This window comes from Phoenix dactylifera, unplaced genomic scaffold (assembly GCF_009389715.1).
Source record: "Phoenix dactylifera cultivar Barhee BC4 unplaced genomic scaffold, palm_55x_up_171113_PBpolish2nd_filt_p 001094F, whole genome shotgun sequence".
In the NCBI taxonomy this organism is placed as follows: domain Eukaryota; kingdom Viridiplantae; phylum Streptophyta; class Magnoliopsida; order Arecales; family Arecaceae; genus Phoenix; species Phoenix dactylifera.
In genome coordinates, this window is record NW_024068441.1 from 119,736 (window position 1) to 134,804 (window position 15,069).

The 15,069-nt window shown below is 38.0% G+C and overlaps 1 protein-coding gene across 1 annotated transcript; it reads left to right on the top strand.

Moving 5' to 3' along the window:
• Window positions 1-743: 743 nt before the first annotated feature.
• Window positions 744-2,740, top strand: LOC120107966 (glucan endo-1,3-beta-glucosidase-like). Its single transcript, XM_039121492.1, has one exon. The coding sequence runs from the start codon at window positions 1,670-1,672 to the stop codon at window positions 2,606-2,608; it is 939 nt and encodes a 312-aa protein (XP_038977420.1). The 5' UTR covers window positions 744-1,669; the 3' UTR covers window positions 2,609-2,740.
• Window positions 2,741-15,069: the final 12,329 nt, after the last annotated feature.

Sequence of the window (15,069 nt, forward strand, 5' to 3'; positions counted from 1 at the left end):
GTCTTTTTGCAGTAGCTTGAACCAACCTATGAAGTTTTGGTTTAAGCCGCAGATGGGAGGATAATGTCAGGTGTCAATTGCTCAAATGCTGTGTAACCATCCAGCACATGGAGCAAGAACAAGTGTCATAGCAATTCAGTAGGGAACAAGAGATCATTTAGTTTAGTCCTCAAACAAAACAAATCAGTATTTGGACTACCTTCAATAAAACAAGAAAAGAAAAGCGTGAATACAAAGATAGGACCATTCAATACCAAGAACTTAAACCAAAACAGAAATGTAGAGCTCAAGAGAGCCAGCCATTAATGCCAAATGGTGAGCTCAGCAGGTAGCCCTCAGCGGTGGAGCTAGTCCTAAAATCTCTATATAATATTGCACCTAGAAATAAATATATCTATCATAGGTAGTCTCCATGGCAAATACAAGTATTGTTTCCATGGTTGTCATTGCACTAGTTCTTGGATTCCTCATAGAAACCCCATCAAGTAAACTCTCTCTCTCTCTCTCTCTCTCTCTCTCTCTCTCTCTCTGGGTTTGGATCTCATGTCATGGAGATGTTCTAGCATGGTTTGAGCTAGAACTATGGTCATACATGTTCAGGCTTCACATCTGAGTCATTGAATTAGTAAGCTGATAGATTTATATAGTCTGAGCCAGACCTCAGGTTGCAACATGAGCTTGGGTCATATTTCATAGGGTCAAGTTTAGATTTTTTTAGATTTCCTTAAAAGATGGAACAAGTTTAAATTTTTGAGGTAGTAATAGCTACAAAGTGGTTCAAGAAAGTTGTTGAAATGAATTAAAAGAAGATACAAAGGAGAAAGGAAACAGGGAGAAGCCCAACAACAGGAGCATCACACCACGAGAACCATTCGCTCTAATACTGCTGGAGAGCATATTCACCTCTCTTGTATCCTTCCCAGGGACCATTGTGAGTCCTTTTAACCTTTTGAATCAGATCCATAATTCCAGAGCCATAGCTGCAGCAGTTAACATCATGAACACAACTTGGATGGTTCTTGCTGTTGCAGCAAGCATTCCATGCCTCGAAAGTTTTCAGAATCTGATGTCAGAGGGCAGTTTGGTTTTGTGATTTTTTTAAGAAAATCTTTGTTGTTCCTTTCTCTCCACACGTACCTGCAGAAAACAATCGCCAGCTGATCTTATCCAACTGTTCTCTCTCCTTGTTCACACTTTCTTCGCCGTTCAGTCCAGAAAATAAGAAGATTACTTAGCCTTTCTGTGATCCCAAGCCTTCTTAAAATTCATCTGTGGAGTTTTAGTAAGTACCAGAAGTGTCTCCAAAAACCAGCTTCAACTGTGCAATTAATAAATAGGTGGTCCACAGTTCCCCTTAATATTTTTTAGCTGTTAACAGCCTATTAAGCTACTTAACTAGCCAAGTGAGTTACATCATGAATATATGTTCTGGTTTCTTTGCATATTAGCTCTTTTGGTGCAGGCCGGGTTTGGAGATTAGCAAAAAGTCAAGATTTATGAGCTGAAATAGCTAGTCTTCTGGCCTTTACTGCACTTGCTTTCTTTGAGTAGCTGCTCTCTCTCTCTCTCTGTCTGTGTATGTGTGTGTGGTTTGTTTTACAAATATATATAAATAAAAGCACCAACTTATTTTGTTTCAGGTGTACAATCCATTGGTGTTTGTTATGGAATGGTTGGAAACAACCTGCCTCAACCAAGTGATGTAGTGAATCTCTACAAATCTGAGAATATCAAGGCAATGAGACTTTATGGTCCAAACCAAGCTGCTCTCGATGCTCTCAAGGGTTCCAACATCCAACTCATCTTAGATTTCCCCAACCCTGATCTAAAATCAGTTGCCTCTAACCCTGCAGCAGCCAATGACTGGGTCCAAAAGAATGTGAGGGCCTATTACCCAGATGTTTCTTTTAAATACATTGCAGTTGGCAATGAAGTGATCCCTGGAGATCATGCTCAGTATGTGCTCCCTGCCATGAGAAACATCTTCTCAGCTTTGTCCTTGGCAGGCCTCCAAAACCAAATCAAAGTCTCAACTGCAGTTTCCACTGGGGTCCTAGGGGCATCATACCCTCCCTCAGCTGGTGAATTCTCTTCTAATGCACTAAATTACTTGAGACCAATCGTTCATTTTTTAGCTGGAAATGGAGCCCCACTACTAGTCAATGTATACCCTTATTTCAGTTATGTAGGCAACCCCAATAGCATCAAGATTGAGTTTGCCTTGTTTACTTCCCTGGGGACCTTTGTGATGGATGGACAACATAGATATCAGAACCTCTTTGATGCAACAGTGGATGCAGTTTACTCAGCATTGGAGAAAGCAGGAGGGTCTAATGTGGCGATCGTCGTATCGGAGAGTGGTTGGCCGTCGGCTGGTGGTACTGCAGCAAGTATCAACAATGCACAGATATATAATCAGAATTTGATCAGGCATGTTGGTCATGGTACACCAAAGAGACCTGGGAGGGCTATAGAGACTTTCTTATTTGCCATGTTCAATGAGAACCAGAAGCCGCAAGGGATAGAAAAAAACTTTGGGCTCTTTTACCCAAACAAGCAGCCAGTCTACCCAATCAACTTCACTAAATCCAGAACTATACACAAATAATAACATCTAGAATAAACCACTGGAAGCAGGGGTGTTTTGGTTTCCTTGACTATGTTATCTGGGATAAATGTTCCTCTTGCTTGGAAGGTTTGGTAAATAAAAATATGTCATGCGGCTTATTTTCAAATCATACATTAGGTTCAAATGTCAGACATTTGTAGCAGCTTCTCAATGAGAATAGCAGAGAGGGCTATACCTATACAATCTGTAGTTCCTTCCCAGAGATGGGTAACAACTTGAAGACCCAAGTACCATCATGATCACCTTATCCATGTTATATTCAATTGTAAAACATATCATAGGCTGGATTTTCTAGTAACTTCAATTCCTCAAGAGTCCAACTTATGTCGCATAGATTCGTCGATAAACAGCGATCTTGCACGCGCACCTTGGGTACCAAGATCAAAGCAGAGCAAAATTTTAAAACATTGTGGACTTTATGATTTATTTCAGATCATGGCTTTGATGATCACTATTTTTAATTACCTACCTATGTACAAAAACAGATATAATTAAGAAAGGCGTAACATTGCACAAGAGACTAAAGATACAATATGAATATAACAACTATTACTAATCTGAAATGACAGTCGAAAACGAGAGTCCGGATTTTTTTTTCTCAAGTAAAACAGTAGATTAACTTTGGATATTTGGCAACCAAATAGCTCATGCATGATTTAGAAAGTCTATTTACTCGAGTAGTGCTACATGAAACTTGTTTGATGAATACAAAAAGTTCTGTGCGCTGTATCACATGAGGGGATTGATGAACAAAACTTGCAGAAATTGTAGTCAAACACAGGAGCAATTGATGAATATAGCATGAGAGGATTGATGAATGTAACTTGCCGCATGCACATCGCTTTGAACAGGAAAATATCTGGTCAAGCATAGCAGCTGGAAACCTTCTGTCATTTGGAAAGTCGAAGCCAATCCAGAAATCAACAAAGGTTTCAACAGTTGACTGGACTCGATGCTGGAAAACTCTTATGTCCAAGAACTAGAACTGTCAATGGACCACATCAGGATAATGATCAATTAAAATATTCAGCTTGGTGCCCTGGCCAATCAGGCCCAATCCTAACCCAAACCAAGCCGAGTACAGATCAAGCTACAATATTTTTCACATTCCAAACGCAGCTCAGAAGCTTTTAGAACTTTTTAGGGTTTAGGACCAATTGGAATTTAGGGACAGAATTGAGCATGAGCCCCTTTTATCTAGTCAGCTCTTCTCAGGTAGCTTGGATTAAGCCAGCCTATTGACAGCCTTTGTTCCATCAGGTATCTGGTATTTACTCTGATCATGCCAAATACTTGCAGTGGCATAGATCGGAACCATTTGGAATTTTAAAAGTCTTTTATCGAATATCTAACATTTCGTGCAATTTTCCTTACAAACATTTTCTTGTAAAACATATGATTTAGTATAGATATATTAATCAGGTTATTATTTGTTATATGAAATATTGTTTTACATCCCTTCCGTAATTTAGGTTTATAAGTTTAATTGCCACACATAACACGGAAGAGAGGAGCAGAGTTTTACCATGGTATTAGCTGCTCTATGACATGAGAAACACCAAACTACAGACCTCCTCCTGCGTTCCAGAGGAGGAACTAGCGTACTTCTCTTAGGTCTTGTTTGGGGGAGCTTTTGGAGGGCCAAAAAGTACTTTCTGGCACTCCAAAAGTACTTTTAGATAAAAAATGGTGTTTGGTAAAATTTTCGGAAAGCTGGTTCAGCTTTTGCGGGAAGCTGAAAACAGCTTTAGGGAAGAAGCTCTAATTTGGAGCTTTTTGAAAACGTTGTTTTCAGCTTTGTCGGAAAGCTGTTTTTTGTATCAAAATACCCTCATTTAAATCATACTTTTTTCCCCCAAAATCCTCATCCCCCCTCTTACTCTCTCACCCATCCTCGCCCTCCCCCTCTCTATCTTCTTCTTCCTCTCAACGCCGCCGCCTCTGTTCCTTCTTCTTCTTCTTCTTTTCTTTTTTTTTTTGTTTTGGGAGCTCGTGGCTGCCCATGGTGGCAGCCACCATGCCGGCCACCACCCATGGCCAGCGACCCCTCTATATTTCAATGAAATAAAATAATAAAAAAATAAATAAATAAAATAAAAAAAATAATGAGTGAGTGGCAAATAATCTGATCTAAATAAATAAATAAATAATATTAGTAATTAGTGAACCAATTTTATCACTTAGTTAGAAAATTTGTTAGAGAGATAAATAGTCATTAGAAGGATGAAAAATTAATTTACACTAATAATTATAATATTTTATATATTTATTATTGTATTATACTATAAATATAATATTATATTATATTATATCATAATACATTGATGTGTTATGTTAAATAATTTAATATTATATTAAATTATTATTCTATAATACATAATGTTATAGTACTATATTATAATAATATTATATTATATTACATTAATATTATACTATATCATATATTTATGTATTAATACATATTATATTCTATTATGCTCTGTTGTATAATACTGGTAATGTCCTTTATGATCATTTTGTCACACAAAAGTACTTTCTCAGTTTGTTTACCAAACATATGTTAAAGTGTCACAGCACTTTAGAAATGTAGTTACCAAACAGCAAACAGCTTTTTATAAACGCTCTGCTTCAGACAGCTCTCTCTACTTCCAAAAGCTCTACTACCAACAGCTCCCCCAAACAGGGCCTTAGTCTTGTAGCTTTACCATTGTCACGCCCTAGATCTAAAGTATGACATAGTCGTACTACCAGAGATATTGCCCATAATAAACATAAAACCCACAAAAGAAATTTTCATAAAAAAATTACAGAATAATAAAATTAGTACAAAGATTTTTTTATTTCTTAAACAAAAAGAAGCGGCTATAGAGCATCTAAATTTAACATCTGAAAACTCAAAACTATGCAACCCAAACTTCATAGTCATTAACTAATTTATTGATAGCTTGCAAATATGCTTGGAGCTTACTCTCTCATCCTTCATTTCATTTATTCTTCCCTGCTCCTAGCAACATTACATTTATGCTTGAGTATCTACTACATAGGCTAGATAGGCTTAACACCCTTTTCTTAGCACCCTTCTTGCCCACATAAGAGAAATGATGGGTAAAGAAGGCTTACATTGCACGAGCCTCACAATGGGTGCCTTGATAGAAGAATTCTTAAAACACCTGAAATGGAGCACTGCCCTTTTTCCCAAAGTAGTCAATATGGCATGATATTCAAATCCCCAGAATATTATCAAAATCAAGCATATCTAACTGCACGAAATATGCTATTAATTCTTTTTCTCCTATTCGAATCATGCAATTCTTAAAGCAATATCAACAACTACTATATTCTTAAGAGGAGTAGCAACATGTAATGGCTCATATAATTTTTCAAGCATGCAAATCAAAGATGCAGAACTGTGAGGATACAAAAGAATATATAGAGCCGAAATCAAACAATACAGAAGCATCTACTGAGTTGATAGGGATTATACCTACCACTATTCCATCACTAGCGCTGGATCCTATTCTATCGGTGTGAAAACCCATGCGCTCCCCTACTGTCTTTGATTGCCAGACTTAGCAGGTCTAGAGTTATTTGGGGTAGTCCCATACCAAATGTCCTGACTAACATTATGTAAAGCAAGCTCCCAACTTCTTAAGACAAGGCCCAACATGAAACTTGCCGTAGCAGTCACAGACCTCAAATTTATTCTTGTTCAAATTGCCTCTAAAGTTCCTCGATCGGTCGTTCTGATTTTCTACTGGTTTGGTTCTCTTCTTGTCACCCCTCTCCTTCTCTGATCTCCTCAACTCTGATTCAACCATGAGGGCTCTTCCAACACATCTTTATAACTACTAAAGATGTGAGACGATAAACGAGACCAGATTGTATATCTCATGCCCTACTCAAATCTATTAGCCTTGCCCCTCTCACACTCAATAACATGTGAGCAAAAGCGTCCTAACTCATTAAACTTATTGGTATATTCGAGCACTACCATATTTTCTGTCTACCGTAGAGCTATGAATTCATTCTCCTTTTCCAATCTTACAGACTCTAAAAAATATTGATCATAGAATATTTTCTTAAATTCTTTCAAATAAAACTGTTTCTCGGCATCCACATAAGCAATCTTGGTTGCAGTCCACCAAAATTTTGTATTTTCTTTGAGCATTGGAATGACCGTTCCCACCTTTATATCTTTGAGAAACTACAGCACATCAAACATCGTCTCCATTTCTTGATTCCATGCCTCTGCTGCTAAAGGATCAGCTCCACCCTCGAACTGTTACAGGTTGAGCTTACAAACCTCTCAAAGCATGATTCAAGAGGATAGGCAAGTTGAGGAGCCTCCTGAAACTACAGCTGCTGGAGCAGTTGAGCTATTACAACCTGAGTGGCTGGAATACTAGAAGCTTGGTCAACTAACAAATTAGTATCTCCCCTTGCAGCCACTCTTGCACCTCTTTTCCTAGCAGCAAAGTTGTTTAAGATCTCCTCCTTTCTGAAGATCATTTTGCATAACACAAATACCAATATTAGTCAAGAGTAGTAATAGAATTATGAAATTTTTGTGCTCTCCTTTTTAACTAAACAAGACCTAACAAGATGATTTATATCTACCCATTACTAAGCTAAAAACCTAGGCTCTTATACCACTAAGTGTCATGCCCCAGATCCAAAGCATGACAAAGCCCACAAAAGAAAAATTTGATAAAAAATTATAGAATAATAAAATTAGTCCAAAGATTTTTTATTTCTTAAAGAAAAAGAAACAGGTAAAGAGCATCTAAATCTAACATTTGAAAAATCAAAGCTACAGAACCCAAACTCTATAGTCATAAACTAATTAATTGATAGCTTTCAACTATGCTTGGAGCTTATTCTCTCGTCTTTCATTTTATTTATTCTTTCCCGCACCTAGCATCCTTAATTATCTTTAAAAAAATATGAAAAAACGAATGAGCTTTGCTGCTCAGTAAGTAACCATGCACCCCCTTACCAGATCAAGGATAAATTTTTATTTAATTCAATGCATCATTTGGAACGTAAATTTATACTGTAAAATAAAATATTTTATAAACATAATAGCAAACTATATTGTAGCAATCCAATCATGTATGCATAAATCATGCAAGTTCGTAAAGCTAAAAGTGCAATTTAAAATATTCATAATTACCAAATAATTTTTATTTATTGATACTGTCAATTAAAATAGTGCTCACAGATTTTTTCGTGCTATGGTCACTATAACCACTACAAAAGAAAGGATATATCCCGGCGCTTTGTTTGGTCTTTACCGAGGCTTTGTTTGGTCTTTAAAAGCGTCGGTAGATTTTCTGCCAACACCCTCCAAAACGTGGGTAAGACGTCGGGCAGGTGGGGATGGGCTCAATTTATGCTGACGCTTCAAGAAAGCGTCGGCCATGTATGCTGACGCATTTAAGCGTCATTCATCTACGAGTTAATCGACGCTTTAAAGCGTCGTCCAATATGGACCGATGCTTGAAACCGTGGATTTGTGTCAGACTAGGCCGACGCTTAAAAGCGTCATCTCTCGACTCGTCCCGGACAAAGCTGCCATCTCGATGGGTATGGGTCATCTTATAAAACTCTACCTCATGCTCTACTATCTACACATACGTAAAGTATATTGGCAAACTATATATCATGAAACGTGCTATATGTTAGTAGAGTTTCAAATAATTTCAAAAGAACTTACGAATTCATTTCTACGTCTCGCATAACTCTTCGAGCCTGAAGTGTGAGGAACTGCTTGAGATGCTCGTATAGCTCTACCAATATTAGAATATGTCTGCCAAAATAAAAGCACACAGTATAATATGATTCAATGTATATATTTACAATCTATATTAATAATAAAGATAATATAAGATATTGAAACAATATACGTGACCTGTCCTCTTTCAGAAAACCAGTAATGAACAAGCTCCCTTCACTGCTGAGGGTATACATCAGGAGAAAAAACACGAGCAACCTCCTCCTTTGTCATACCCTCGTGCTTGAAGTCCGTCTTCAATTTTGCTTTATATTCTTTCCGTTTGCGGTTGAGGGACTTTAGCACCCAATCATGGCTCTCTGAAGGGAGTATAAACTTACCCTACAACAAGATACAGAATGTTATAATAATAAAACCTCAAAAGTAAAATTATGGTAGTAAGCAAATTAACATACAGGAGGTGTCAAATTAAAAAGAACAAATTCAATTCATTACCTGTATAAGTCTAAAAAGCTCAATCTTATATGAAGGAAGCATGTCATTCCACTTCGTATAGTTGAACGGACACAGCTGACCCTTGCGTGCAACCGATCTTAAAAAGCTTGATAGAAGACTTCTAGTTCTATTGATAGGCTGCCCCAATTCGTTGCATCGGATGATGATCTTCTCACCCGGAGGAAGCTTCCACACATCCTTTGCTTGAGTGGGTCCTCGTCTCGTCCTCACCATCCCTTGTCCATCTATTAAAATTAAATAAAATATGTCTTAAAAAGTTGAAGACAAATATGAACATAAAATATGAACTTTAAATCAAATTATCCTGGATTCAGAGCTCATCTTTAGGGCAATCAGCAGGAGGCTCGCGCTGAGATCCTGACTCGTGCTGCTGGTGCTCACATGGCTGTTGGGACTGTAGGGACTGATCAGAAGTAGATCCTACCTGAGAATGCTGGAACTCCACATCTCTAAATCATCTCCTTCGGAGCATATTGTTAACTGGTATGCACAAAAAAGAATCAATATTTGGTTAAATGATAAATTTATACTAAATAAAGTGCTAATAAAAGAGAACATAATAACTCATTCAACGTATACTTGATAAATTTTACTTACCGTTATGAATTTCTATATATAAATCTAGTAATTAAGTGATCCTAGAAGATCCAACTTAATTTGGCCGATGGAATAAAGGCCACAAATAAAACTAGGAATATGAGAAAAAAATTAAAAATTAGTCCGCTCTTCAGATCACGATTAAAAAAAATTAAAAAAAGATGAAATGCTTGTTAAAGGTGAAAAGTGCAAGAAAGTGAACAATGAGTAAGCTTCAGGTTTTGATAGGACACTCATGCTCAACTCCATCCAAGAAAAAGACACATAGGATTAAGCTGGAAAATCTATACAGACATAAGAACTAGACTTTATAACTGATATGCAAATACTTAAAAGAGAGATAGACTAGATGCAGCATAAAACTACTAAACCTTTAGGCCTACTTATTTTGAGGATATGTGTAGATCATGTAAAGCTAAACAAAGTTAGCAACAGTGGCAATTAAGTACTGACTCTCAAACAGAAGTACTGTATGAAGACGCTCTCACAGTAATTCATGGGAAACGAAAGTAATAAAAATCCACAGAATACAGCATTATAATATTGATATTTACGAAGATTTTCTTTTCATGAGAAGGTCAATTAGAACTCTAAAAGATCAATTTGTGCAAAAAACATATAAGCACAAATCCAAAAGCAGCACCCTCATAGCCAACAGAAATAAAAAAAAAGCCCCTAAAAAAAAACAGAGAGCGAAGAAGACAGAACATGCAAAGCTAGATGATCAAAACACCTAAATAAATCAATCTCAGATAATATATCCAAAATCTCCTTATCAAAAGAAAGTCACTTCTCTGAATTTCCAAAAACATGAACCCTAGCTAGATCAAATTGTTTTTTAATTCCATACTACATATTCCAGTGTTCTCCACGAATATACAAATGTACACCCCACAAAATGAACATAGCAAGTACAAAATTCAGAATACGATCAGCATGGGCATCAATAGCTACAGATGGGTGTTAAGGAAAAATAGAATCCACACATGCTGCAACAACATAGAGCCACCGTAACCAGTAAACATCAATGACAAATCTCACGAGAAAAACCTTGTCATAGATCAAGCCAAACCATTAATCCATAAGAAATCTAGAGAACTCATCTCACAGAGAGAAAACACCCGAAGATTATAGTACAAACCATCAATCAGATCAAAAAAAAAACATCGCAGAAATGAACGAAAGTTCGACGGAAATTTACTTCAAAAACCATCAAAGCAATCAGAATCCTTGCCAGACCTACTGAACCGAAGATAAAAATGAACAAAGATTGCAAAAATGGAAGAGTTCACGATGAATCCGCACGAACCTTGCAGGGTCTCCCCTTGATCACTATATACTTGAATCCGCAAGTCGGTCGGTCGACGCAGGTCTTCGGACAGGAGGGATACCGTTCGATCGAGTCTTGAGGGCTGCTCGGATGGCATTGAAGAGGAGGGAGGAGGAGGAGATTCTCGGATGGAGGCGAAGCTAGAGAATCAGTAAAAAAAGGAAAAAACACCTACGAACACACGAACAAGAGGAGGCGGAGGAGGAGAACAAGCAAGAAGGAGGGAGCGGAGGGAGGAGGAGAAAAATACCTCAGGCGGAGGGGGTTGGGGTCGGTCGGTCAGCACCGGAAAGGAGGGAGGAGGAGAGGAGGTTGGAGTCAGACAGCCGGCACCGGAGAGGAGGAAGACGGAAGGCTAGGGCAGCGCCGGAGACGAGCAAAACGGAAGCTAGGACAGCGCCAGAGAGGAGAAATAAGGGCAAAATAAGGGCTCGCTTGGGGTCGGGCGCTGGGTTAAGAGGTGTCCTCGTCTTCGCGTCGTGTTAGCCCGACGCTTATAACCGTCGTTGTAGATCGGAAAAAATAATGACGCGTAAAAGCGTCGTCCTAGGTCCAGTTCCCATGCTTCCCAGCATCGTTTTCAATTGAGGACTATGACGATGTTTTTAAGCGTCGTTGATTCTTTTAAATTACCAACGCTCATTAGAAGCGTCGGCAAAATTTGGCGCGGGAGACAAATTTACCGACGCTTTTTTCTAGCGTCGGCATTCAAGAGTCGGCTTTGCTTCTTTTTTTTGTAGTGAACCCATGACAGGGTTATTTTCATAATCAACATGATATTATAGTTCATATTCATTACCAACTATTTTTATAAATTTCATAATTCATAATTAGACCTTATGTGTATCATCTTCCTGGAAAAATGCACTTGTTTATAATTCTAAAAAATATAAATTTTAATTTTAATTCATAGTACATGTATCTTTCTCTCTTTCTTTTTTTAAATATAGTAGTCTATATAAATTTATATGTATTAAATCTATATAATTCATATAAATATAATTTATATTTCGTAATTAAAAGGGAGGTCCGACAGCATAGTAGCAGGTGGAACGGCCGAGGCGAGGCGATGAACAGAACATGTATGTTTCTCTCTCTCTTTTTTTCTTGGTCAATTTCCAGCAACCCTTTGTCGAATTCTGGTCATTTTCGAGTCGATCGGGAAGAGGAAGAATATGGCTCCGATGAGCTTGAGGTTGCAAATCCGGCATCTCAAAATAGGGCACGGTAAGCCCAAACAGAGGAAGGAAGAAAGAGGGAGGAGAGAAGATGACGGAGGAGGAAGGTCTTGGTGGAGAGATCTAAGGGGAGGAGTCAGGGTGAGGCCATGGAACAAGGAATGGAAAAAATAGAAAGGAAGGAGGCTGCCTAGATCCGACTTCCTCGCGATCGCAAGCAAGAAATCCCGCCGGAAAAGGAAGGTTTTGGCGCGGAATCAACGATTCTAGCCCGCCCTTCCCTCTCTGGCGCGATATTTCTAACTAGCTGGGGTGATTTCCAGCCCAACCAAGCTGAGCCTGAAAGTGGATCCTAGGTTCTTCGATGTTTAGCATGCTGAATTTTTTTTTTTTTTGAAAACCATGGCTGAACCTGATCGGGTTGCCTACGTACCCCTTCATAAGGGGGATCAAGCCATACGTAGTTCTTTTTAAGTTTTAAAACGCAGCGGAAAAACCGAATCAAACAATTTAATTCATGCATGCTTACAAGATCAAATCTAGAAATCAGCACCTTAAGAACACATAGGATTATGCCGGAATCGTTTAAACAATTATGCTAAAATTTTTATGCATGATTAACTATCAGATCTGAAACTTAAGAACTCTATTCCAATTAATCTCCGAATATCCATCGAATGGATTCTGGAGATATCTCCGTGAGGAGCCCCAAAAGAGGGTAAAACCTCGGGGAATTGGACCTAGACCTTGACACCATAATAAATGATTAATGCTAGATTAATACCTTTTATGATGGATGAAAGTTGTGAATCTAATTCTTGACTTCGCAGCCACGCACACGAATGGCCTCTACGAGAAGTACACGCGAAGTCCTGAAGGATCTTCTTCCGCAACAGTGCTAGCAGCTGCAGAACACTTGAAAGCTGAAATCTGTCCGTCGGGATTCAATCAACTCTTGATCAATCGTCTTCAAGTAGATAGAGATGAGGTTTGTAAGGGAAGTAGAGGACTCAGATCTGATCTTGAATCTTCTAGATATTCACCTTGAAAACCCTATCTAAAATGGAGAAGAAGAGGAGGAGGAGGCGGGTGAGGAAGAAGGCTGCAATGGATGTGTTTTTGGTGCCCATGTTTGACCCCTTTTAATGGCCTCCGAATTTTCATTCAAAATTCAAAATTTATTTTCAGAAAACCTCTTTTAGTTGGCACATGCAAAGGAATAGGAACAACCCAAATCAGATCTCAACCAAATCTGATTTAAATTCAAATTTTAAACACATGTGCAAGAGGGAAGGAATTTGAAATCCATGCGGCAAGGTAAAACACTTCATAATTTCGAAATCACCTCTTGAAATTCGAATTTAATCCATTCAAAAACTCAGACGCCACCTCGGCTGATGGTTTGAGTGATTAAAATCATTTAACACATTGCTTAATGTTTGAATTTAAATTCAAATAACAAACAATGTCGCCATGTGTCAAGCAATGGGTCCATGTGCCATGCAATAATTTTGGTTTATTTAAAATTCATGAAATCCAATTCCATGTCACCAATAATTGCCACATCATCTGAGCCTAATCCCCTTGGGTTGCACCTAATCAAATTTGGTCAAACCTGAATTAAAACAAAGCAATTTGGTTGAACCCAATCTAATCAGGTCAGACCCTGATTGAGCTCAAATTGAATCCAATTCAATTTTGGCTCATGCAAACTCAATCAAATTGAATTATTACTTTGTGTTGGACCTAATTCAATTAGGTCAATCCCCAATTAAGAACAAATTAATTTAAAATTAATTTGATTAGCTTAAGTCCTTTTTGGTTCTGACCTAATCCAATCAGGTCAAAACCCTGATTGAGCCCAAACTTGAATCCAATTCAATTTGGCTCATCCTTAGCACAATTACTCAACCAAATTGAGTTTATTAGTAATTTAATTACTAATTAATCCTTCAATAATTACTTTAATTATTTTATAAGATAATTTGCCAATCAAATTGACCAAATTACCCCTGAATGATTCTTAATCATTCATCAGCTTTCTTGATCAATCAGGAATCTTCTATGCGTGTGACCTCATAGGTTCGAACCTAAGCCGGTAGTATAGGAACAATTTTCTACACTAATCGATGTGACCATCTAGCAATGGTACCCGACGTCCGGATAGGTCGAATATATGCGAAGCAAATATTCTGGAACCCTGAACTATGGTTACTGTATAATTCAATCCCTTTGACTCCTAATGCCAGGATGACTTAGAGCTCAATGTCAACCCTATAATTAGTACATCCATTATGTGATTAACTTTAGATATCCCGTGACTCCTCACTGGAATTACCCTGGCCAAGGTTTTACTAAATTAATCACAAGATATTATCTCCTGTTTTCAGGAGGGGTCAATTCCATCTTGACTCACAACTGACTACGCAAGTACTTGACTGCACCCAGTGACCTTCCGTCACTGAATTAGAAATTCAGGTAGTCCGGTACCAAAGTACAGTGAGTTACTTGCTAGTCACAGGTTGCGGTCTCAGGTCAGAGGGCCAAACTTATACCCATATCCACTCGGAACATCTCTCGACAGTAGAGCGTTCCGGAATTGGTCACGTTTAGTGAAATGTACTTCTACACTTCACTTGTGTGGCATACCAGTGTCTCCACACTCCTTGGTTAAGAGGACAACCAACGTATATGTCACACAACGACCTAATCTCGATAATGTTGTCGTCCTAGTAACAACATATCATTTCGTCGCAAACAAGTTTAAGGACTCAAAGATAAATCCTCCTTTATCATAACATAAGTCCTAAGGACTTCATCATATAAGAGTTCATTTGAAGATGAAATGATGAATAATGCCAAATAACACTTTATTAATTTGTCAATTCATTTACAAAATTCAATCATCAATATGCTGACGATTGACATTTAGGATACAAATTCCAACAACTCCCACTTAGCCTAATGCCAATCGGCACAGTATCTAATACCCATCTTCGACTTGTGTTCGTCGAACTCTTTGATGCCGAGGACTTTGGTAAATGGGTTAGCCAGATTTTCTTTTGTGTCAATCTTCTGAAGATCA

What these genes read in the sequence shown, in the direction of transcription:
- LOC120107966 (XM_039121492.1), top strand. Translation starts at nt 1,670, where the DNA reads ATGGTTGGAAACAACCTGCCTCAACCAAGTGATGTAGTGAATCTCTAC.